The 26,628-nt window shown below is 35.2% G+C and overlaps 1 protein-coding gene across 1 annotated transcript in view; it reads right to left on the bottom strand.

Annotated features, from left to right (window-relative positions):
* Positions 1 to 4,527: 4,527 nt before the first annotated feature.
* Positions 4,528 to 26,628, bottom strand: part of LOC136831578 (lachesin-like) — a 177,884-nt gene continuing 155,783 nt past the window's right edge. Inside the window, exons 4-8 of the mRNA XM_067092199.1 lie at positions 26,206 to 26,423; positions 14,185 to 14,395; positions 9,110 to 9,237; positions 8,362 to 8,530; positions 4,528 to 6,324 (exon numbers count right to left, since the gene is read on the bottom strand). Coding sequence (XP_066948300.1) covers positions 6,203 to 6,324; positions 8,362 to 8,530; positions 9,110 to 9,237; positions 14,185 to 14,395; positions 26,206 to 26,423 — 848 coding nt within the window. The 3' untranslated portion in view covers positions 4,528 to 6,202. The remainder of the gene's footprint in view (positions 6,325 to 8,361; positions 8,531 to 9,109; positions 9,238 to 14,184; positions 14,396 to 26,205; positions 26,424 to 26,628) is intronic.

The raw sequence follows: 26,628 nt of genomic DNA, 5'->3' as shown, positions 1-26,628 counted from the left end.
ACCTCTCGAAGATCCCAGAAATGAGTGAATTGGCCACTTCTCGTCTCCTTCTTTCGACGAGAGAGAGAGAGAGAGAGAGAGAGAGAGAGAGAGAGAGAGAGAGAGAGAGAGAGAGAGAGAGTCATTAGTTTTCCAGGGAAATTCACACCAAGGGGCAACACAAATCCTCGGAGCATGGTAGCTGAGAGGTTGACAAGGAGTCTCAAAGACACCAGCTAATAGGAGGCGAAAGAAAACTGGCCAAAAGAGAGAGAGAGAGAGAGAGAGAGAGAGAGAGAGAGAGAGACAGAGAGAGAGAGAGAGAGAGACAGAGACAGAGACAGACAGACAGACAGACAGACAGGCAGAGACTATAAGAGCATTTATCACACATACACCCCATTTTTTCCTCTGAGAGAGAGAGAGAGAGAGAGAGAGAGAGAGAGAGAGAGAGAGAGAGAGAAAATTTTCAGGAGTAAAAGGACTGGGTAAGAGCTTTAAAGACCAGAGAGAGAGAGAGAGAGAGAGAGAGAGAAAGAGAGAGGGAGATTCGTAAAAACAGAATAAAGATAAGAAGAAAGAAAGAAAAATATTAATTTTCTCTCACAGAGAGAGAGAGACAGAAAGAGAGAGGGAGAGAGAGAGAGAGAGAGAGAGATGGAAAGCCCACCTCTAGACGAGAGAGAGAGAGAGGTGGGAAGGCCACCACCAGACCAGAGAGAGAGAGAGAGAGAGAGAGAGAGAGATCTTTTGCGGTGGCCGGGCGTTCACAAAAGTGGAATCTAATTTACTCGAGGGCCTGATAAATTAGCGGTATAGACAGGGTGGGATCTGAATTCCAATCCGTCTCTCTTAGGCTTGGCAGGTTTAATCTTAGACGTCCGGACGAATTAGATCCTGGTGGGAGATTTGTGTTGCTTTCTTTCTCTCCCACAAGAGAGAGAGAGAGAAAGAGAGAGAGAGAGATGCTGTTTTGCACTCGTCTTCTCTGAGCTGTTCTGTTAGGGAGTAAAGATGGCCTGGACAAAAGCTTCTTACCTTGTTGATTGAATAAACATCTGAACGTTACGTCTGTAAACATTTTTGCTGAGAGAAAAATCAGATTGACACAAGAAGGCTTCAAGTAATGTTTTTAGGAATATAAGTTTTATTGTCGTATTTTTAGTTTTCTGAAAACTATAAGAATATCACATTGCCAAAAAAAATTGTATATCGTAGCCTTCACTCGATTACGTTTTGATGTCACAAACGAGGGAGTGCCTGGTTACACGTTAAAATATGTCACAATCTCGTTAAAAATGTTCTGCACTACTTGGCAGAAACATCACATTAGTATGAGTTGTACCAAGAATTAGATGTCATAGAAATTTTAAGCTGAAAGGTTTAGAAAGACAGTGAAAATATCCCAACGCGTAGAAAACTTGTTGAATACAACTTATAGCACAGGACATCTCACGAAACCTTCAATGTACCGAGGAACGGACTCAGTGAAACACCGTAAACCGAATTTCTTATTTTTATTTTACAAAAATATATAATTGGACAAATACAATTATGTACAGTATTTACAACTGCCTTGGATATGGAGAAGCCATTTTTTTTTTTTTTAGAAATATTAGATATATTGCTTTTACACTTATATACATTTAATGACTGAAATAGATGCACACAGAGTCTCCGACCTCTAAGCTGCCAGACTTCGTCACAATATATATATATATATATATATATATATATATATATATATATATATATATATATATATATATATATATATATATATATATATATATATATATATATATATATATATATATATTCTCTGTTCTACTACAGAATATATATCAGAGAAGTCTGGCCATCATGGAAGTCGCCATATAAACGATGACATAAAATTTGCACATTTATAGGTAACAGTTATGTACAATTCTAGGATGTTTTTTTTTAATGTAGGATAATAAAGCTATTTTATTTATAGAAAACAAAAATTAGGAACCCCTCTGTACTTCGAGTGGAGTGAAACACTCAGCTCCCTATTTGACTGACCCAAAAAAAAATAGAACTCTAAATGTAACAATTGCTACAAACATACATACATCCATACATACACACGTACATGCATACATATATGTGTGTGTAAATGAGACAGCCAATGGCTTTGAGCCCTTAAATTCTCCTTAACTAAAAGCTTTAGGATACAATGACTGAAAACCTTGAAGTCTGAAGCGGAAATAAAATTCATCAAATTCTCCTAATAGATAGGTTCGATTCCTGGCGTAGTAGGAGAATGTCTGGATGATATTTCTGTTACAATATTTCAAGGTTTTCAGTTGATTTTGTCTCCTGAAACATTAGGGAAATTGTGAACTCAAGAGTTCATTGAGTGGTTGTTTATTTGCACTGATCCGGTGAATGTGGTTGATTATATATATATATATATATATATATATATATATATATATATATATATATATATATATATATATATATATATATATATATAAAATGTAATTTCATTCAAAATATCGTAACATATGTCCTTTTTTTAATTAAATCAAATTACAATCGTATTTTCAAAATGGAAGTGAGTCAGTCACAAAAAATTATATATATATATATATATATATATATATATATATATATATATATATATATATATATATATATATATATATATATATATATATATATATATATATATATATATATATATATAAATATATATATATATATATATATATATATATATATATATATATATATATATATATTATATTTATATATATATATATATATATATATATATATGTATGTATACATGCATACATACATACACACATACATCTGATATACACAATGTATGATGAGATTCATTTACCATCGAAGATGTGTGCGCTTGGATTTCTTACGTCACAGAGTGGTCCATATCCGAAATTCTTCTTCTTCTTCTTCTTCTTCTTCTTCTTCTTCTTCTTCTTCTTCTTCTTCTTCTTCTTCTTCTTCTTCTTCTGTCATTTGAAGTTGATGCTGAGACACATTATTTCTAAGGCTAACAGTGGCTATCTACTTTTAGACGGGAATTCAGGTTAGTAAACGTAAATGTCATCATAATCTTACGTCACGCTGTCTCTCTTTGCGTGACTGTCAGTCGATTTTTAGGTGAATCTATCACAATACCAGATTCATTAACCTGTAAATATTTACGTGGATATACTTGCAGTATTTATCCCTTTATGAATACACGCATACACACCTGTGTAGATATTCAATCCATTCCCACTGTATCTAAAATATGTATTTATGTGTTTGTGTGATTTCGTAAATTTCAAGATATAGGTATCGCAATACCAGATCCATTTGCCTGTAAATATTTTTGTAGATATAAATCAGTATTTATTCCTGTATGAATAACAAAATACACGCCTGTATAGATGCTCAACCCGTTCCCAGGATACATAAAATATGTATGTATATATATGTGTATATATATGTTTGTGCGTATATCATTTTTCTAATTCGATAACTCAATCCACATCCGGAATTTAATTTTTTGTATACTCACTGACTTCACTCTAATTCAGTTTCAGCCTAAAATTCACGTAAATCATTGAGAAAAGACGTTAAATAAAATACAGAACTCAAATACAGAGATAAGTTAAATTTTTTGTAATAGAGGAAGTCTGCCAATTGCAAAAGGTTAGGTTGACATATGCTTATCAATACAGCAGAATTAATACAATTTACTGACTGGCTTTTTTCAAGAATGAGTCATCACAAATCGGTGCAGTTTACATAAAGGATCAACTGTAAATCTCATTTTCAGTTAATTTTTTTTTTTCCAAATCAGCAAAACAACGAGTTACTGAACTCAAAAATGAACATTGATAACTAAGATTATGTAGTCTACGGAACACATGAAACATTCAGGAAGGCGAAAAAGGAAGCCAATCATTAATAGCTTACTTAATATGCACAGAGATACATACATTGATCAATACATTGGATATATGAGAGATATTATAAAACAAATATATATATTTATATATATACTGTATATATATATATATATATATATATATATATATATATATATATATATATATATATATATATATATATATATATATATACATATATATATATACATATATACATATATATATTTATATATACACAAACTTATGTAAATCAATCAAAAATCGCTGATCCATAACAGAAAACCGATCAGGCCACAATCGTGAAATTTGAACCCAATTTGAAATCTTCATTATATTCTCTATGGAAGAATTCACCATACTAGTATTTCCTTTCACTAACAGAGACTCGATTGCAGTGTAGAATATTAAATTTCTCTGACATTTGTATACTGAAATAAATTTCCTTATTTCTTAATAAGTACTCTAGATCAACACTGATCCAATTACTGTATTTATTCAGCTTTGGGGAATGTGCTAAAAATGAGTCTATGTTGATCAACACAGCCATCCAACAGAATGTCAATTATTACAGCATTTTTTTATATCCTAAATATTAATCTCCTTTCCTCCCTTTATCATTCGCCTCACGTTATTCCAACCTTTCTTCACTTCTCTGTTGAAAAAATTTATTGTATATTTCGGAACTGTCCTAAAATACGAATCACTACAAGTCATAAAGCGATTTGTCAACACTCAACAAATTCTTTGGTCTAGTAGAGTGGCAGTTTGGGCCCACCTAGAAATACGATTTACTTTTCATTAATCGTTTGTCATATGTTTTTCTTGTAGCTTTGTTTCGAAAATCTTTAAAATTCAGTTTGTACGATGTATGCACTAAGTTCTTCGTAGGTATATCATCAGTTTGCGAAAAAATACTCTTTCGGTTCAAAGAACGAACACGTCAAAAGCTGTACAAGATTTTTTCCCGTTCAAATATAATTCTCGTTTAAATTCGAAAAAGTAAGCAGCGCGCAGTAGCATTGAGTTCTGAATGATGCTTCTCTTACAAAATAACTGGCGCGCGTGCTCCGTAGTCGTGCGTATCAAAATATATAATTCCCTTCTTTGAGTTTGTCTGTTCGTGGCAAAGAAAGTTGCAGAAAAACACTTGCGTGCAATTGTTCATGGTAGGGGGGAAGATTTTGGCGGTTGATCAAGGTATATATTATTCATATTTTGGGAGTGGCAGAGGGTGGTGGGAGGAAGGGGGTAAGAATGTTCTGGAATACTGTAAGTCCAATTTTATGGGAATTGGGAATCCATGGAATCACCAGAAGATTAACAAACACAGATACTTTTTGAGGTTCTGGAGTACTGTAAGTCCAATTTCAAGGAAATTGGGAATCCATGGAATCACCAGATGATTTGCAGACACAGACACTCTTTGAGGTTCTGGAATACTGTCAGTCCAATTTTAGGGAAATTGGGAATCCATGGAATCACCAGATGATTTGCATACACAGACACTCTTTGAGGTTCTGGAATACTGTAAGTCCACTTTCAAGGAAATTGGGAATCCATGGAATCACCAGATGATTTGCATACACAGACACTTTTTGAAGTTCTGGAATAATGGAGGTCCAATTTTAGGGGAATTGGGAATCCATGGAATCACCAGATGATTTGCAGACACAGACACTTTTTGAGGTTCTGAATACTGTAAGTCCAATTTCAAGGAAATTGGGAATCCATGGAATCACTAGGTGATTTAGAGACACAGACACTTCTTGAGGTTCTGGAATACTGTCAGTCAATTTAGAGGTGGGAATTGGAATCACCAGATGATTTGCAGACACAGACACTCTTGAGGTTCTGGAATACTGTAAATCCAATTTTATGGGAATTGGGAATCCATGGAATCACCAAATGATTTTACAAACACAGACTCTTTTTGAGGCTCTGGAATACTGTAGGTCCAGTTTTATGGGAATTGGGAATCCATGAAATAACCAGAAGATTTGCAGATACAAACACTTCTTGAGGTTCTGGAATACCGTAAGTCCAATTTTAATGGAATTGGGAATCCATGGAATCACCAGATGATTTGCAGTCACAGACGTTTATTGAGATTCTGGAATACTGTAAGTCCAATTTTAGGGGAATTGGGAATTCATGAAACCACCTGATCATTTACAGACACCTATTGGGGAAAAATTGTAAAACACTGAACGGTTCTTCTCCCTGTTCCTCTGTACTCCAACTGAACACGCCAGGGTACTTGTAAGCAGCTAGAGAGCGCAAGCGATTTACAAAGCGATACGATGCAGCAGGACCAGACCTGTACTGAACACGTAGCTGTACAGGTATGGGGATGAGACCGTCACCTCGGCGCTGTTGTTCTCGTGGACGATGGCTGCCGGTTTGTCACCTGTGCGGGAAGATTGGGAGAGAGGGGGAAATTTGCGTTAGATCGGTTCATCGATACTTTTGGGTTGTGTTTGTGTGGTTTTTTTTTTTTTTTTTGGTGGGTTTAGTTTTAAGAGAGAGAGAGGGTTTGTTTTTAACTAGTGAATTTGTATGTGAATTTGGAAAAAGTTATATATATATATATATATATATATATATATATATATATATATATATATATATATATATATATATATATATATATATATATGTGTGTGTGTGTGTGTGTGTAGTGTGTACACACTCACTCCACCACCATAAGAGAACAAAAATTTCAGAAATTGTTTACATTTGTGCAGAGTGTGGTCATATATATATATATATATATATATATATATATATATATATATATATATATATATATATATATATATATATATATATATATATATATATATATATATATATATATCTACACACTCCATCAGCCCTGAGTGAGAATAGTGATAACATTTGCAGAAATTGTTTGCATTTTTGCACCGAGAGAAAGCGCTAATCTGCAATGGGTGTGAATTTTCATTTCCCTTGAACTTTCCATCCGCTCGAGAAACAGCTGCAAGCTGTGACGTCTGCGATCTAAACATTTAAAACAAAAAAGATTGATGATTCGTTCCAGTGGTTCGTTGATGCTTTGCACATTTGTCAGAAGAATGCGGGAAATGTTTTTCAGCTTTGAGAGGAAATTAATCTTTTATTTTTCCTGAGCATCTTTCTGTGTTGATTTCACTAAATGTTTCTGCCTAGAGAAAGTATTTTCAGCTACGTCTTTAGAGCTCGTTTTATTATTTTTTATTGGTTTTGTTAATTTTTTTTATTTCTGTTATCAGATATTTCTATTTTTAGTATTTTTATTGACTAATCATTTCTTTTGTTTATCTTTCTTTCCAGTATTTTTATAGTCTGTAATATAAAATGTTTATATTTTTTTCCCACAATGGATGCGTAGCAAAAATGGCGTTAAAAAGAAAACTAGATGTTTTTTTGGCTTTCTGTCTCAAGGATATTTAGCTTAAGATACGAGAGAGAGAGAGAGAGAGAGAGAGAGAGAGAGAGAGAGAGAGAGAGAGAGAGAGAGAGAGAGAGAGAGAGAGAGAGAGAACTATTAAAATTATATTTTCTTTATATTTTCAAAATCACGGTATACGAAACCAAGCTACAAAAGAGAGAGAGAGAGAGAGAGAGAGAGAGAGAGAGAGAGAGAGAGAGAGAGAGAGAGAGAGAACTATTAAAGGTATATTATCATTTAAATTTTTTATATACAGACATAAACAAGAGAGTGGGAGAATGATTAAAACTATATCTACTTCGTAAATCATGAGTTTACGAACTCCAGGTAACAAAAGATTTTAAATTCCCAAAATTAAAAACACAAAAAACAAAACATGGATACACAAACTCAAACTAAAAAAAACCTAAAGTTTCTAAAATTAAAAACTCAAAAAGAACCTGGGTACACACTCAAACTATAGAAAAACCTCTAAAGTTCCTAAAAAAAAACAAAAACAAAGCACTCACTAATCAGCCAACTCAAACAACAACAAAAAATTTAAAACTCCTAAAATTAAAAACTCAAAAAACTCGGTACACAAACTCAAACCCCCAAAAATTTAGTCACTAAAATAAAAAACAAAACAAAAAAATAAACCACTCTCTAGCCAGAAAATTCAAAGAGCAAAAATTATTAAAAACTCAAAAAAAAAAACTTGGAACACAAACACAGACTAAAAAAACCTTTAAAATTACTAAAATTAAAAACTCAAAAAACCTGGGTACAAAAACTCATACTACAAACAAAATCTTTAAAATCACTAATATCAAAAACTCAAAAAAAAACTAAACTACTCACCAGCCAGCAAACTCAAACTACAAACAAAAAAAAAAAACTTTAAAACTCCCAAAATCAAAACCTCAAAAAAAAACCTGGAAACACAAACTCAAACCAAAAAAAACTTAGAAGCCACTAAAATCAAAAACTCAAAAAAAAAAAAAAAACACTCACCAGCCAACACGTGCACATTAACATTTTTCGGTTTGGAATTTGCAGGCGAACAGGTGTAGACACCTGTGTGACGGGGCTCTGCAAACTGAACCAGAAGCCTGGATGTGGTAACCACGCCTTTCTCCGTAGATACTACGACTCCGCTGCGAGTCCTGTCGTAGCTGACCAGCTGTTTATGAATGAGGGAGAAGAAGAAGAAGACGCTGGGTGAATGGCCCTCGTTGTTTTGTAAACAATGGGTCGGTTGATTGTCTGATATCAAAGAGTATGTAAGGATATTGATGCAATGATTCTTAATTGTTACTTCTTGGCAGAGAGAGAGAGAGAGAGAGAGAGAGAGAGAGAGAGAGAGAGAGAGTATTTCTTCACGAAACGAATAAGACAGGAATGTCATTTTTTGACAGACAGGAATAGAGATAGATACATTGTTTCTTGAAAGAGATATAAGGAAAATATTGTTTATGGAGAGAGAGAGAGAGAGAGAGAGAGAGAGAGAGAGAGAGAGAGAGAGAGAGAGAGTATTGTTTTGACAGAGATATAGGAAAATATTGTTTATGGAGAGAGAGAGAGAGAGAGAGAAGAGAGAGAGAGAGAGAGAGAGAGAGAGAGAGAATAATCATTTTTTGACGGACATGAAGAGAGACAGGTACATTCTTTCATGACAGAGACATAATATTGAGAGAGAGAGAGAGAGAGAGAGAGAGAGAGAGAGAGAGAGAGAATGACTCATCTCTCTCCCAACACCCACCTTTCCATCGTGGAACCAAAATATAAATGCAGGCGGCTCCGGGCTGTACTTGACACTGCAAGTGAGTGCCAGACGACTGCCAGTGTTGATGTAGACGTCTGGGCCTCCCACGATCACCGTCTCGGGTTCTGCAACGATGGGAGATTGGGGTGAGGCGTGGGAGATTACTGGGTCTTCAGAATTGTGAGAGATTACGGGGTCTTCAGAACTGTGGGAGATTACTGGGTCTTCAGAATTGTGGGAGATTACGGGGTCTTCATGTGTGAGAGATTACGGGATCTTCATAATTGTGGGAGATTACCGGATCTTCAGAATTGTGTGAGATTACCGGGTCTTCAGAATTGTGGGAAATTACTGGGTCTTCAGAATTGTGGGAGATTACTGGGTCTTTAGAATTGTGGGAGATTACTGGGTCTTCAGAATTGTGGGAGATTACTGGGTCTTCAGAATTGTGGGTGATTACGGGGTCTTCAGAATTGTGAGAAATTATTCGGTCTTCAGAATTGTGGGAGATTGCAGGGTCTTCAGAATTGTGGGAGATTACTGGGTCTTCAGAATTGTGGGAGATTACTGGGTCTTCAGAATTGTGGGAGATTACTGGGTCTTCAGAATTGTGGAGGATTACGAGGCCTTCAGAATTTGATGGGAGATGAAATTAACATATAGGAGATTACGGGTCATTCAGAATTTGCAGGTGAGGGGTCTTCAGAATTCGACGGAAGATTAAAGTTACAGGAGATTACGGATCTTCAGAATATGACGTGAGATTTAACTGACATATGAAAAAGTTTACCGATCTTCAGAATTTAACAGCAGATGGAACTAGGGTATGGAAGATGAAGGAATCTTCAGAATTTGACGTGAGATGTAACTAACGCATGGACCATTACAGATCTTCAGAATTTGACATGAGATGTAACAACGTATGAGCCATTACAGATCTTCAGAATTTGACGTGAGATGTAACTAACACAAGGCCCATTACAGATCTTCAGAATTTGACATGAGATGTACAGAATAAAGTAACAGAAAATTACACGGTCTCCACAATTCAATTCACCCCAATGAGGCAGATTTGACGCGCGGGCAGAGGGCTGGAAATTATAAAGATTAAAGGAACACTGATGATTTAACTCCACGCTCTAATGGAAAACGGTTGTTGGGGCGTGAATGTTAAAAAGGTTTGGATGAGGCGATTTCACGTTTAGCTTTGGATAATTTTTTTTTTTTTTTTTTTGAGGGGTTTATTGGTCCAGATTAATTATGAAAAGTTTTTAGGACTGGAAATATGCGTGGCTGTTATGTTTACACGCTGTTTGATCGCTAATGAGGGAGTGATGTATGTTGATCGTGGCTAAAAATGGCATGGAATAATTATTATTATTATTATTATTATTATTATTATTATTATTATTATTATTATTATTATTATTATTATTATTATTCTTGAATTTCAGAGATGGCCTTGAGTTTGTAGGTTGGGAATTTGGTGATAATATTTCAGGAAATATTTCTTAATTGTTAACATCTTTTGTAAAGATTCACAGTATTATTTAGTCTTTGGCAAGATATTTAGGGAAGATAAATATTAAGATCCCCCCCCCACCACAGCCAACCAAACTAAACCATGTTTGCTTTTCCCTACAATGAAAAATAAATAAATAAATATATTATATATATATATATATGTATATATATCTATTTACATATACATTTATATATATTCCCACTGGAATTACAAATATACCCTTAATTATGCAACAAGCCCTTCTTTACAGTAAAACACTTATCCAGAACTGCGTACAGTAAACCCTATTGGAAGACATTTAAAACCTCCTTTTCAGGCAAGGAAATCTCTCGTGGAAAACATCTCCCCCTTGCGGAACCAACATCCCTGTGTCCTTTGTAACTGGGCCACAAATGTGTTAACTTTGTGGGTGTCAGAGAACCTGGGTAGAAAAGCACACAGAGGGAGAACATAGTCACTTCAAACAAGAAATCAAATAGGGAATACCCCCACACAGGATTTGGGGCTTGTGTTTACGAGAAATGTTCATGGAACTTACTATGAGGAGATTTTATGAATGGACTGGTATTAGATATCCATGCATGAATGAGTATATATGTAAATATATATATATATATATATATATATATATATATATATATATATATATATATATATATATATAAATAATATAAAACATTAGTGAATGTGAAATATGTTAAAAGAAAAAGAATTTGCAATAATTGAAATTGCAAATTCATTCATAACTCAAAAGGAAAAATTGATACAATTCAGATTACATATAATAAGTGAGAGAGAGAGAGAGAAAAATGTTACTTTTTTTTGAGAGAGAGAGAGAGAGAGAGAGAGAGAGAGAGAGAGAGAGAGAGAGAGAGAGAGAGAGAGAGAGAGAGAGAGAGAGAGAGAGAGAGAATATAACATTTGAGAGAGAGCGAGAGAGAAACATTAATATTTGAGAGAGAGAGAGAGAGAGAGAGAGAGAGAGAGAGAGAGAGAAAAATATCACTTTCTTGGTAGACAGACAGACAGACAGACAGAGAAACTTTCGAGAACAATCTTTACCAAAAATTAAAAAAAAAAAAAAATTAAAACTCAAAAATTCAAAACAGTGGAGAGAAAACTTCTTCCATTTAACTCAAGACATCACATATAATGAACGGCCGGGAGGTGCCAAGGAAATCCTATCAACTGCATGAATATTCACACACCAGAATAAGAAAAGAAAAAATAAAAAGAAGAGGAAAAATATTGCCACGAGTCACAGAAACTTCATGCAAATGGAGGCGTGTTTTACCAGCCAAAAAAAAAAAAAGGTCCCCCCAGAATTTTCGTTTAAAAAAAAAAAAAAAAAAAGCTGCGTAGTTCAACACTAATGAAAGGCGAAGTGTGAGTTTGAGGTGGGTTTCTTTAGATAACATACACCCCCCTCCCCAACCTCCAAAAAAAGAGAGGAAAATGGTAATGATGGAGAATAAAGCAGGGAAATGGCAAAAATGACAAAAATGAAATGAAACATTATAATAATGAAGAGTAAACCATGGAAAATGGAAAAATGCAAAAATGAGAGGAAAAATTATAATAATAAAGTATAAAGCAAGGAAAATAGAAAAATGCAAAAAAGAGATGAGAAATGGTAAGAATGAAGAATAAAGCAGGGAAAATGGAAAAAATGCCAAATAGGAGATAAAAAATTGTTATAATGAAGAATAAATCAGGGAAAATGGCAAAAATACACAAAAGAAAGGAATAATTATAATAATGAATAAAGCAAGGAAAATTGAAAAGAATAAGAAAATTATAATGATGAAGAATAAAGCATGGAAAACTGAAAAGAATGCAAAGAAAAGGAGAGGAAAGATGATAATAATGAAGAATAAAGCAGGAAAAATGCCAAAAATGCAAAAAGAAAGGAAAAATTATAATAATGACTAAAAGCATGGAAAACTGAAAATAATACAAAAAATAAAAGAGGAAAAACGATAACAACGAAGAATAAAACAGGGAAAATAGCAAGAATGAAAAAGGTGAAGCTGCGTGCCCGACTGGAAAAGTGTGTTTGGTGTCGGGTCGAAAATGAAGCGAGTGTGGCATTTCGCACGTTAACCTGATATTGTGTGTTCGTCTTCGCCTTCTTATTGGGTCCTGGGGCCTTTCTTTTATTTATTTACTTATTCATTTATTTGTTCATCTATCTTTCTACCTATCTATCTGTTTGTGTTATGGTTCTTAAGTAGTTTTCGAGCATTTGTTCATTAGTGAACGAAGACAACACATCATTTTTTTTTTTAGGTGTTCCAAAACTTATGGCAGGAATGTTGAAAGGTATAGGAAAATCTTACTTAGGGAGAGAGAGAGAGAGAGAGAGAGAGAGAGATTCTTGCTAGCAAAATCATTTCAGTAAAAGATATGAATATAATTGCATCTGTTTATATCAACGACTTTTCTTATGGAAATACTTCATTTTGATTAGAAAACCTGACTATTTAGAAGCAAAATAAAAAAAATCAATCATTTCATTAATATTTCATATATCGTATAACATCAAATAGCAAAAATTCTATAAAAGATTAAATACCAACATTTACATTAAAATTTGAATATCAAAGTGATTTATCTTAATACAATCTCTGTAAAATAAAAAAAAAGAATTTAAAATTATACGTAGACGTAAACATGAGCAAATTTATTTGATTACAAATTACGTGATTTCGAGAATAAATCAACTCAGGGACTAACTGATAAATATCTCAATTGGATGAGCCGAGTCCAGAGGTCGACATCAGACCTCCTAAACTCTCTAATACCTTACTAATCTTACTGGCAGTGTTTAGGCAAGATCCCATGCTGGCATAACCAGCCTAATCTAAACCAACTAAATGACTGACTGCTAAACTTAAGGAAAATGTAGTGAAGGTCTGTTCAATTTAAACTTGCTTGTTAAAGTTATTCTTGGGAATAAAATCTATTAATTAATATTCTCTCAAAATACAAATGGGTTTCACCCTCTCTCGAAGAAGCAGAAACGGGAAAAATAATAATTTTTGTTTTTTCATTGAAAGAAACTGTAAGATTTGCACCTAATTATGCTTTAAAAGGTCTTCCTGAATATTCCCCTAAGATGGAAAGCACTGCTAGTAAGCATTTCATATTAAATGAAAAATTCACACTTAGAATGAATAAAGCTAAATTTACCATCATGACACCATTAAGTACTTTAACTACAGAAAAATTATTATTATTATTATTATTATTATTATTATTATTATTATTATTATTATTATTATTATTATTATTATTATTCAGAAGATAAACCCCTATTCATATGGAACAAGCCCAAAGGGGCTATTGACTTAGATAATCAAGCTTCCATAGAATATGTTGTTCATTTGACAGAAGTTACAAAAATAATAGGAAATATAGAAAGAAGAGATCAGTTATCAGAAAAGAAAGAAGATGAATTAATAAATAAACAGGGAAAAATATAGACAGACAAACAAAAAGACACGGACACAAAGACAAGACCGAAAAACGTCGCAACAGAACTCACCAACGACTGAAAGGTGAACCAAGTGGCTGACGGGAGGCGTGGTGGAAATCTGACACTCGTACTTCCCGGCATCGCGTTCCTGGAGATAGTGGATCTTCAGGAGCCAGTCTTCGGAGCCAGGGGCGTGACTGGCGGAAAATCGCTGGTCTGAAGTGTAGGTGAAGCGTCCCACGGTCAGGAGATGGATGTCACGGTGTCGTATCCACGAGACCTGTGGGAAGATGAGCGCAAAATGGGACGGTTGTTTGGTAGTAGTGGTGGCTTTAGTTTGGGGCGAGTTTGAATATTATTGGAACCACTCTTGGGGAGAGTTTGAGTTGAATTGATTTGGAACCACTTGAATAATCAACTTTCCTGCTTTGTAGGTTGAATTGATTTGATTGGGGAGAGTTTGTATATTATTGGAACTTAAGGGAATTGATTTGATTGTTCTATATTATTGAACTTGAAACTTGAACTGAATGTTTGGGGGAGAATCTGAATATTATTAGAACGCCTTCAGGGAAATTTGATTCTTTGTAAATTGAACTGATTTGACTGGGGAGGGTTTGAATATTATTGGAAAACCTGCTTTAGGTTGAACCTGAATTGGCTGGAGAGGATGAATATTATTTGAACTTGAGGGAGAGTCTATAAACTGATTGGTTGGGAAAGCACTTTGAGGGAAACCTGTTTCTATAGAATTGTTTGGTGAAGAGTCTGATTATTGGAACTTGAGGGAAACTTGCTTTTAGAGGTTGAACTGAAATGGTTGGAGGAGAGTTTGAATATTATTGGAGAACCTTCAGGGATATTTGATTCTTTATAGGTTGAATTGAATTAGTTGGAGGAGAGTCTGAATATTATTGGAACTTGAGAAAAACTTGCTTCCTTATAGGCTGAACTGAATTGATTGGGGAGAGTCTGAATATTACTGGAACTTGAGGGAAACCTGCTTCTTTTGAGGATGAATTGAATTAGAATGTGTAAACAATACATCCAGGACTGCATAAATGTAACCACGATGATTTAAACGACTGAGGAAAATACTTTCATATGGGATGACTTGAAGGAGAATAGTAAAATGAAAATGATAACTCAACGACTAAAACAACTTTAAGAAAACTTCCTTTTGTGTGCAATGAATTAAAGGAAAAGAAAATTATATATCTAGGAATCTCTTCTGAGAGATTCTCACCAGACAATGTGAGAAGATTGTAAACAGTTCAGATAAAATATACTTTAAGAGTAAAATAAAAATGTTTTGTCTCAAGGACTCTACAGTTTATTGCACAAAGATTGTGAATGATCAATATAATACATCTTAACTTATCTACAGAGTATAAATAATGTTGAAACAAGTAAAAAATGTTCCGAAGCTTCTTCGGCGCAGTCGAGTTTTCTCTACAGCCGCTACAGCGTATAATCAAGGCCACCGAAAATAAACCTATCTTTCGGTGGTCTCGGTATGATGCTGCATGAGCCGCGGCCCATGAAACGAACTATGGCCCGGTGGTGGCCAGACGCACGACCATTATGGCTAACTTTAACCTTAAATCAAATAAAATTGATGAGGTTAGAGGGCTGCAATTTGGCACGTTTGATGATTGGAGGGTGGATGATCAACATACCAATTTGCAGCCCTCTAGCCTTAGTCGTTTTTAAGATCTGAGGACGGACAGAAAAAAGTGCGGACGGACAGACAAAGCCAGAACAATTTTCTTTAACGGAAAACTATAGAACAGATATCTTTCCAAAGGATTAAAATGAAATTGCAAAGCGTCGGTGTACTTAGATTTTTATGGACAGGAAATACAGAGAAATATTGCATGAAGGAAAAAGAATTTTTACTAAAAACAAACGTTGCATAGAGTGGAAACTACATAGGAAGTATTTCATAAAGAATATGAACCATTTTGAGAAAATATTCATAAGAATTGACAATAATTTAGAGAACTGTTTTACATCGAGAATGTAATCAGTTTATAAAAAAAAATGTTGTACATAGAATATCAACCATTTTGAGAAAATATTCATAAGAACTGAAAATAATTTAGAGAACTGTTTTACATTGAGAATGTAATCAGTTTATGAACAAAAATGTTGTAAGTAGAATGAAATAATCCCGAGAAAAATATTGCAGGAATTGCAACCTGTGCAGAGAAAAATTATGAAAATAATACACTGAAAAATATTTCACTTTGAATGCAGCCAGCTCAGAAGAAAATATTTCATAAAGAATATCTTACAGTCAGAAAAATACTCCATTCAGAATGCAAACATTTCAAAGTTAAGATCTTGCATAAAAATATAACTATTGAAGGATATGTAGTTTCTACCCAATTGATGTAATTTCGTCTATGAAAGTCTATAAGATTTCATCATGAAGGTCTGTGACCTAATCTAGAAAAATGTTGCATAAAATTGCAAAGGAAATTATGGGGAATATGTTCTCTTACCCAATAATGCTGTATGAGCAGCGGCCCATGAAACTTTAACGACGGCCCGGTGGTGGCCTGTCCTATATCGTTGACAGAGGCACCATTGTGACTAACTTTAACTTTAAATAAAATAAAAACTACTGAGGCTAGAGGGCTGCAATTTGGTATGTTTGATGATTGGAGGGTGGATGATCAACATACCAATTTGCAGCCCCAGCCTCAGTAGTTTTTAAGATGAGAGGCGACAGAAAAAGTGTGACAGAAAAATTGTGGACAGACAAAGTTGGCACAATAGTTTTCTTTTACAGAAAACTAATACTATTTTGAGCGAATATGATCTAATTCACATAAAATGTTGCATAAAATTACAAAGAGTACTGTAGGAAATATGTTTGTTTTTTTTTTACCCAGTGAATACAAAAATTTCAGTTATAAATATCTCATATTATTACGAAGGAAGACCGTAAAAGCACCTTGAATACTTTCCAGAGAACGTCAATGATTTTGAGAAAATATGATTCCCTGGCCATTTCACAGCGTCTGTTGACCATTAGGAAGCTGGAAAATATATTGAAACTCCTGGCGACATTCAGTGAAAAATTTCTAGGGATTTTTCGAAAGGGAAACTCGCTTTGGTTTTCTGTAAAAGAAAACTATTTTGCCGGCTTTGTCTGTCCCTCCGCACTTATTTGCTGTCCGCACTTTTTCTGTCCGCCCTCAGATCTTAAAAACTACTGAGGCTAGAGGGCTGCAAATTGGTATGTTGATCATCCACCCTTCAATCATCAAACATACCAAATTGCAGCCCTCTAGACTTAGTAGTTTTTATTTGATTTAAGGTTAAATTTAGCCATGATCGTACGTCTGGCAACGACATGGAACAGCCACCACGGGCCATAGTTAAAGTTTCATGGGCCGCGGCTCATACAGCATTATACCAAGACCACCTGGAAGATATCTACTTTCGGTGGCCTTGATTGTACGCTGTAGCGGCTGTACAGAAAACTCGATTGCGCCGAAGAGACTTCGAAGGCATTTTTTACTTGTTTTTATTTGTACCTGATAATGATGTAAGAGGGATAAAAAACAAGTAAAAAATAGGAAGCTTCCAGATGTTTTTATTTTACAACTGAATTAAAATTATTATTATTATTATTATTATTATTATTATTATTATTATTATTATTATTATTATTATTATTGTCGAATTCTTGCGTTTTTTTGTGAATGGGATTCTTGCCAGTTATATTCATTCTGCAATTGAATTCAGATTTATTATTATTATTATTATTATTATTATTATTATTATTATTATTAAAAGATTATTATTATTATTACAAGATCCTCAATACTTTTGTGTTATATTCTATTTGTTGCTGTTTAATTCTACAAAATTATTATTATTATTATTATTATTATTATTATTATTATTATTATTATTATTATTATTATTATTATTATTATTATTATTATTATTATTATTATTATTATTATTACAAGCCCAGGTCCCAATAATTTTGAGTTATATATATTATACATCATTTGTTGCTGATTCTGTAATTTGATAAAAATAGGACAATTCGTTTTTAATCGAAAAACTAGCTAAAGAAAAAACTGAAAAATTACGCTGTAATTCATTTCACATTCTACAGAAATGACATTACTGCTGTAGAGAAACAAGGCCATCTCTCTCTCTCTCTCTCTCTCTCTCTCTCTCTCTCTCTCTCTCTCTCTGGAAATGTACACACAGATCCATACATTATCCATATTCCAACGAGGATTTGCATAAAGATAAAACTTGCGCATCAGCGCACTGAGAGACCTCTACAAAAACTTGGCTACAGGATGGATGCTGTAGTGGATGCTGTAGAGGGTGGGAGAGAAGGGGTCCTGTTTTTACCACCCCAAGTGTCCATTACTTTTCCCCCTTACATGGGCGACAGATACGGATCTCCTCATAACCTATATATATATATATCCCTCCGTGGAAATTCTCATTTTGGAGTGTGAGCCATGGAAAGAGAGAGAGAGAGAGAGAGAGAGAGAGAATGTGAAATGAATTACAGCGTAATTTTTCAGTTCTTTCTTTCGATTAAAACGAATTGTCCTATTTTTATCAAATTACAGAATCAGCAACAAATGATAGATAATATGTATAACTCAAAACTATTGGTGCCCTTGGGCTTGTAATATAATAATAATAATAATAATACACACAATAATAATAATAATAATACAATAATACAATAATAAAATGTCTTGATTAAAATATAGTGTCTGTCATTATATATATATATATATATATATATATATATATATATATATATATATATATATATATATATATATATATATATATATATATATATACAGTATATGGTGTCTATACAAAAGATACCTTCAACTTCCATTCCAGCAGTTCTTTCATAAACCTATATTCCTCCATTCTCTCTACATGACAAGACCACCTGAACTATCTGGATCATTTTATTCACTATACTAGCAAACATAAACATATATATATATATATATATATATATATATATATATATATATATATATATATATATATATATATATATATATATATATATATATATATATATATATATTATATATATATATATATATATATATATATATATATATATATATATTAATGGGTGTGTGGCTAAATGAATGTACTGTATATATGTGTGCAGATATTCACATATAAGATTGTCTTTTAATTAATAAATATCCATATTTTTTAGTTTCACTTTCCAATTGTACCTTTAAAAACGAATTAGTAAACAATCAAACATATATTTTCTCCCATCCCATGTGGGATTCAATCCTACTCAGTCACAAGAAAGAGCCTGGGATTCAATCCTACTCAATCCCTAGAATAGAGCCTAGGTTTCAATCCTACTCAGTCCCTAGAAAGAGCCTGGGATTCAATCCTACTTAATCCATAGAACAGAGCTTGGGGTTCAATCCTACACAATCCCTAGAATAGAGACTGGTATTCAATCCTACTCAGTCCCTAAAATAGAATTTGGGGTTCAGTTCCACTCAGTCCCTAGAATAGAGCCTGGGATTCAATCCTACTCAGTCCCTAGATTAGGGCCTGGGATTCAGTCCTAAACAATCCCTAGATTAGAGCCTGGGATTCAATCCTACTCAGTCACAAGAAAGAGCCTGGAATTCAATTCCACACAATCCCTAGAATAGAGCCTGGGGTTCAATCCTACTCATTCCCTAGAACAGAGCCTGGGATTCAATCCTACTCAATCCCTAGAATAGAGTCTGTGATTCAGTCCTACTCAGTCACAAGAAAGAGCCTGGAATTCATTTCTACACAATCCCTAGAATAGAGCCTGAGATTCAATCTACTCAATCCCTAGAATAGAGTCTGGGGTTCAACCCCACCCAATCCCTGGAAAGAGCCTAGGATTCAATCCTACTCAATCCATAGAATATAGCCTGGGATTCAATCCTACTCGGTCCCTAGAAAGAGCTTGGGATTCAATCCTACTCAGTCCCTAGAATAGAGCTTGGGATTCAATCCTACACAATCACTAGAATCGAGAGTGGGATTCAATCCTACCCAGTCCCTAGAATAGAGCTTGGGATTCAGTCCCAAACAATCCCTAGAATAGAGCCTGGGATTCAATCCTACACGATCCCTAGAATAGAGAGTGGGATTCAATCCTACCCAGTCCCTAGAACAGAACCTGGGATTCAATCCCACACAATCCCTGGAAAGAGCCTAGCTATAGCAGACCCATCACTCGCCCATACATGAATACGAGTGGAATTGTTTCCCGGAATATTCCTTTCCCAAATCATCTCATTCTCATTCTTCTTCTTCTTCTTCTTCTTCTTCGTCTTCTTCTTCTTCTTCTTCTTCTTCTTCTTCTTCGTGGATAGTAATCCAGGTATTTTTATTGCCGTCAGACGCCGCTCCGATGGGCCGTCCTTTTAAAGACCTTATTCTTCTTCTTCTTCTTCTTCTTCTTCTTCTTCTCCTCATACCGTCTTTTTCTTTCTTCTTCTTCTTCTTTCTTCTTCTCCTCGTTCATACCGTCTTTTTCTTCTTCTTCTTCTTCTTCTTCTTCTTCTTCTTCTTCTTCTTCTTCGTCCCGTTCGGACCGTTTGTTATCGCCCTGAAAAATTCCTTCGGATTCCAAATCCTGCAAATGAATTTCATCTTCCTTCCCTTTCCCACCTTCCCCCTTCCCTCCCTCTCTCTCCTCCGGTCTCTCTCTCTCTCTCTCTCTCTCTCTCTCTCTCTCTCTCTTCCGGTCCTACCTAGTCTCGCCGTCTTTTACACAAGAGGCACCACTGAGATTATCAATTTATTTTCCTCCCCCCATCTATTCTTTGCTGACGTCAGCTCTTTCTACTTCCTCCTCCTCCTCCTCCTCCTCCTCCTGTGTGTGTGTGTGTGTGTGTCCGTAACAACGATAAAAAAAAAGCCAGGAAACACGAGTTCAACTAATGTACCGGGAACTGGGTGCCAGTAAAGGTGAGAGAACCATTACTTTGCTCAAGAATTCCGACCATACCGGAATATTGCTGCTACGCTGTGTATATTCATGGGGCGTCCAGATAGATTTTCTTATTCCCGTGAGGTTGAATATCTATATTAATGTATGTGTGTATTTATCCTGCCGAGGTTTGCTTTCAAGTTTGTTTATGTGTGTATGATGTATGTGTGTTTGTATGTGTGTATATACATATATATATGTATATATATATATATATATATATATATATATATATATATATATATATATATATATATGTTTATATTTTATATATTTATATTTATATATATATATATATATATATATATATATATATATATATATTATATTGTTTTCCTTATTATTTTCATTTAATCTGCAATTTATAGACGAAAGTAGAGGACGATTACTAATTAGAATAAAACTATTTAACTCTCTCCCTCTACAAACAGGATACAAGCAGACTCTTCAGAGTTAATTACACAAACACATTATTCCCGACTCTTAATACGAGAGAGTCAGGAATCTCCACTTATCAGCTGATTTATGAAATTTGGGTCATAAAGCCAAGCCCTGGGTGGGCACTTTCGGCCACTCAAAGCTCGAGACACGAAAAGTGGGAGTTAGAGGGGTTGGATAGCGAGATAAAGAGATCCGGGAAATAATAGGTGGTGAAGTACATGGATCTGAAGGTGGAAATTGTTAGAGGTGATAGACAGCAAGGGTGTAGAAAGAAAAAGTCTTTCAGTTTCACTACAAAAAGGTCGAGGTGTTGGACAGCAAGACTGAAGAAAGAAAAAATCGTACAGTTGCACTAAGAATAATAGTTAGAGGTGATGGACAGCAAAACTGAACAGAGAAAATATCCTACAGTTTCACTAAGAATAGTTGGAGGTGATGGACAGCAAGGCTGAACAAACAAATCCTACAGTTGCTCTAAATAAAGTTAGAGGTGTTGGACAGCAAGACTAAAGAAAGAATCCTACAGCTGCACCAAGAATAGTTGGAGGTGTTGGACAGCAAAACTGCAGAGAGAAAGAATTCTGCAGGTTCACTAAAAATAGTTTGAGGTGTTGGACAGCAAGACTGAGCAAAAATCCTACAGTTGCATTAAAAAAAAAAGTTAGAGGTATTGGACAGCAAGACTGAGGAAAGAAAAAATCCCACAGTCGCGCTAAGAAGAGTTAGAGGTGTTGGACAGCAAGACTGAAGAAGGGAAGTGGGAATGGAGGTCAAGTAAAAGGCTTCAAAGTGTATGCAGTTAGGGAAGAAAGGACTCTGCAAACACCTTTAGTAATGCATACAGTTCACCACTTGAGGTGCAATAAAGGCATAACACCCCCTAAGGGGACAAAAACCCCTGGGGTGCATTGAGATTATAACCATCCTACGGGGGAAACTGCCACTTACAGTGCACCTCATGCGCTGTACTGTAAGCATTACTAAAGGTTCTTTGCAGCGTCCCTTCGGCCCCTAGCTGCAACCCCTTCCATTCCTTTTACCGTACCTCCATACATATTCTTTCTTCCATCTCGCTATCCACCTTCTCTTAACAAACATTTCACAGTGCAACTGAAAAAAGGTTTCCTCCTGTTACACCTCTCAAACTACCTACTCTCAATTTCCTTCCCAGCGCTGAATGACCTCTCATAGGCCCCAGCGCTTGGCCTGTGGCCTAAACTCGACATTCAACTCGACAGAAATCTCCAAAGGCATGAAATCACGACCCGATAAAAATATAGAAAAACGAGGACAACAGAGACATTTACCCTGTTTCAGGGTCCACATCCCGGCTGAGTATCGACAATAAACAGCTGATCTGGGGACTTAGCGAAATGTAGGGCATTTGGACCCCCCACAAATGCCGTGTTCATCCCAGTTTGGGGGGTCCATTAAAAATAATCTGGGTTGATTCACGGGCGAAATGTGTTCCGCGTTTTGCGCGGGCATTTGTGTGTCTGTCGGTTCGGTGGGTTAGAACGGTGTTCTGGGGTTCTGGATGTGGTGTTCTAGGGTTCTAGAGTGATGTTCTAGGGTTCTATGGTTCTAGAGTGATGCTCTAGGGTTCTAGAGCGATGTTCTAGGGTTCTAGATGTGACACTTTGATATGGATGAAGTTAGTTTCTTTGTTCTTTAGGACTGGTGATTAGAAAATATCACTACTTTGGTATTAGAAAAAAGCTTAAACATTACTGCTTTCGCTACTAACAAAGTTTCAACATTACTGCTTTCGTATTAAGAAAGTTTAAGCATTGCTGCTTTCGTATTAAAAATGTTTAAACATTACTGCTTTCTTATTAAGAAATTCTAAACATCACTGCTTTTGTATTTGACAAAGTTTAAACATTACCCTTGCACATTCACAAAATGTAAACATTACTGCTTTCGCATTAACAAAGTTTAAACATTACTACTTTTATATTAACAAAGTTTAAACATTCCTGCTTTCATATTAACAAAGTTTAAACATTACTGCTTTCATATGAACAAAGTTTAAACATTACTGCTTTCATATTAACAAAGTTTAAACATTACTGCTTTCGTATTAACAAAGTTTAAACATTACTGCTTTCGTATTAACAAAGTTTAAACATTACTGCTTTCGTATTAAACAATTCTAAACATTTCTACTTTCGTATTAAAACAAATCTAAACATTACTCCTTTCGTATTAAAAAAATTCTAAACATCACAGCTCTCGTATTAACCAAAAAGCAATGCTTTATGTAATCTTAAACGGGTTCAAACTTCACTGCCTTCGCAGGAATTAAAAGGTTTTACAGCCCTGAAATAAAACTGAAACCATAAAAGTAAAGTCTCGTCCTTATCTTGGACACTGTACCTCAGATCGTTACGTTATCTGGTAGTGACAGATCGCATGACTTCCACCCCGCGTATAAAAAAGGTGTCCACAGAAGTGCAAGGGATCTGGAATGGCCCTTTTGTGGAAGTGGTATCGAGGACAAACGACCTTTTTTTTTTTCGTTTGCTTGAAAATTGCTTCTGATGAAATGTCATCGCTTGCAGTTTACTGGACAATGATTTCTCTCGAAAAACCAACGCACAGGTTAATACGCCTCGTAAAATGTACTTCAGAAAACGGTTAGGGAGTTAAAAACGTTCAAAACATTTCAAGAGATCCCAGCCATCACGAAACAAAAACAATCGAATTGCTATATCCAAGAGTACCATTAACTGCCATTAACTCCCTGACCAGGGAAAATCCCCTTCTTTAACAGCTCACACGACCAGCTTCCTGCGAGCGCTCGAACGCTCCGAATCACGGCCAATTGCAAGCAATAACTCAGACCAATTTTCACCAATTTACGGGGAGAGATATGCGTCGAGGTTGCTACCAGGAGCAGCGGCCATTCCGCCGAGGCTATCAGAGGTCCAGAGGGTTTAAATTCTTAACTGCCGATTTCCGCCTCTGGGTACAAAGAGGTTGAATTCAGCCAAGGGCAGTTCGTTTTAATAACATCTAACCGTTGTAAGCGAGAGTGATTACTAGGTCGTGAGAGTTCTGTCTCTCTCTCTCTCTCTGTCTCTCTGTCTCTCTGTCTGTCTGTCTCTCTCTCTCTCTCTCTCTCTCTCTCTCTCTCTCTCTCTCTCAAAGGCAAGATCTTGGTGGTGATTGCAGAGAAAGAACCTCTCTCTCTCTCTCTCTCAGGGGCAAGATCTTAGTGGTGATTGCAGGGAAGGAACAGCCTCTCTCTCTCTCTCTCTCTCTCTCTCTCTCTCTATGGCAAGATCTCAATGGTGACTGCAGGGAAAGAATAGCCCTCTCTCTCCCTCTCTCTCTCTCTCTCTCTTTCAAAGGGAAGATCTTGGTGGTGAGTGCAGGAAGGAACAGAACTCTCTCTCTCTCTCTCTCTCTCTCTCTCTCTCTCTCTCTCTCTCTCTCTCTCTCTCTCTCAAAGGCGAGATCTTGGTGGTGATTGCAGGGACAGAAAAGTTCTCTCTCTCTCAATCTCTGTCTGTCTGTCTCTCTCTCTGTCTGTCTGTCTGTCTCTCTCTCTCTCTCTCTCTCTCTCTCTCTCTCTCTCTCCCGCAAAATCTCAATGGTGATTGCAGGGAAAGAACAGCTCTCTCTCTCCCTCCCTCAATCTTTCTCTCTCACGCGCACACACACACACATACACACACACACACACACACACACACTCAGCGAGAATTTATACACGAATGTTCCTCTGCATCTTATCATAATCTTACGGACATAAATTTCAGGCAGCGTCTGGGTCCAAACTATGCTTGTGGGGTACATTATGACTAGACCCCCTCTCCCCTCTTTACCCCCCCTCCTGCCCCCACCTCCCCAAATCCTCCTCCACCCACGCACCCAAATAGAGGGTACATTACGACCAGAAGAAACTAAAATCAAAACAATACAAAAAAAAACAAAGAAATATTAAGAAAAATTAAACAAAAATAAACTAAGTTTGTATTTGCCTAATTTATAAGTATATAAATAAACAAATAAAGGAAATTAACTAAATTCAGTAAATGAATGAACTGAACAAATAAGTAAATAAAAAGAATAAATAATAAAAAAATAGATAAGTGTATGAATATTTATTCATGAGAATATATAAATGTCTAAACTGATACATAAATACAAGTATTGTTATATAAATGCATACATACATAAATAGATAAGTAAATGATTAGATAAATAAATGGTTTTATTATTTAATAAGTTAATAAATAGGTAAATAAACACAATAAAATGATATATATAAATAAATAAAAATAAAAATAAAAAAGTATAAATAAATACATAAAAGTAGATACAAATAAACACACACGTAAATAAATAAATAAAGTAAAATAAACATAAAGATAAATAAAAATATAACTAAAAGACAAAAAAAAATTAGCGAGCGAATAAAATAAATTAAAACCAAAAAAATTTTTTTATAAGCAATCAAAGGAAAGCAACTAACCGTCTTATTGCCAATAAAATAATGGAACACATAAACAAATAAATACATAACTAGAAAACAAAAACGAAAAATTAACCAAGCAAACAAAAAAAATCAAACACGCCCCAAAAAAAAAAAAAATAATAAAAAAGGAAAACGAACTGACCGTCTTATTGCCAATATTCTTCACGCGGCAGTTGAGAATGGCTGTCTTGCCTAGTAAGGCAGTGACGTTGGCAGACTGCTCGTAGTCAAAGTAGGGCTTCTCAGGGTCGAAATTCGGGTCGTCCACGAAGCCCAGGGCGGTGCTGCCTCGCTCGCCCACGGTGACCCTATTCTCCTGCAGGCCTTCGTCTGCGTAGCTCTCGCCCGTGGCGTTTATGTCTGGAAAAGATGAGTGTGGATTAGAAGTAGATGGAGATGATATAGGATGCTTGGGGTTGTGTTGAGAGAGAGAGAGAGAAAATATTCCACTTTCTTATGGGAAGTTATAAATCAAATATCAGTTATTTTTTAATGGAAATAGAAAATGGATAATAAAATTATAGAGAGAGAGAGAGAGAGAGAGAATATTCCACTTTATTATGGG

The sequence above is a fragment of the Macrobrachium rosenbergii genome, chromosome 48 (assembly GCF_040412425.1).
Source record: "Macrobrachium rosenbergii isolate ZJJX-2024 chromosome 48, ASM4041242v1, whole genome shotgun sequence".
Lineage (NCBI taxonomy): Eukaryota > Metazoa > Arthropoda > Malacostraca > Decapoda > Palaemonidae > Macrobrachium > Macrobrachium rosenbergii.
This window is presented reverse-complemented; position numbering and strand designations above follow the sequence as displayed.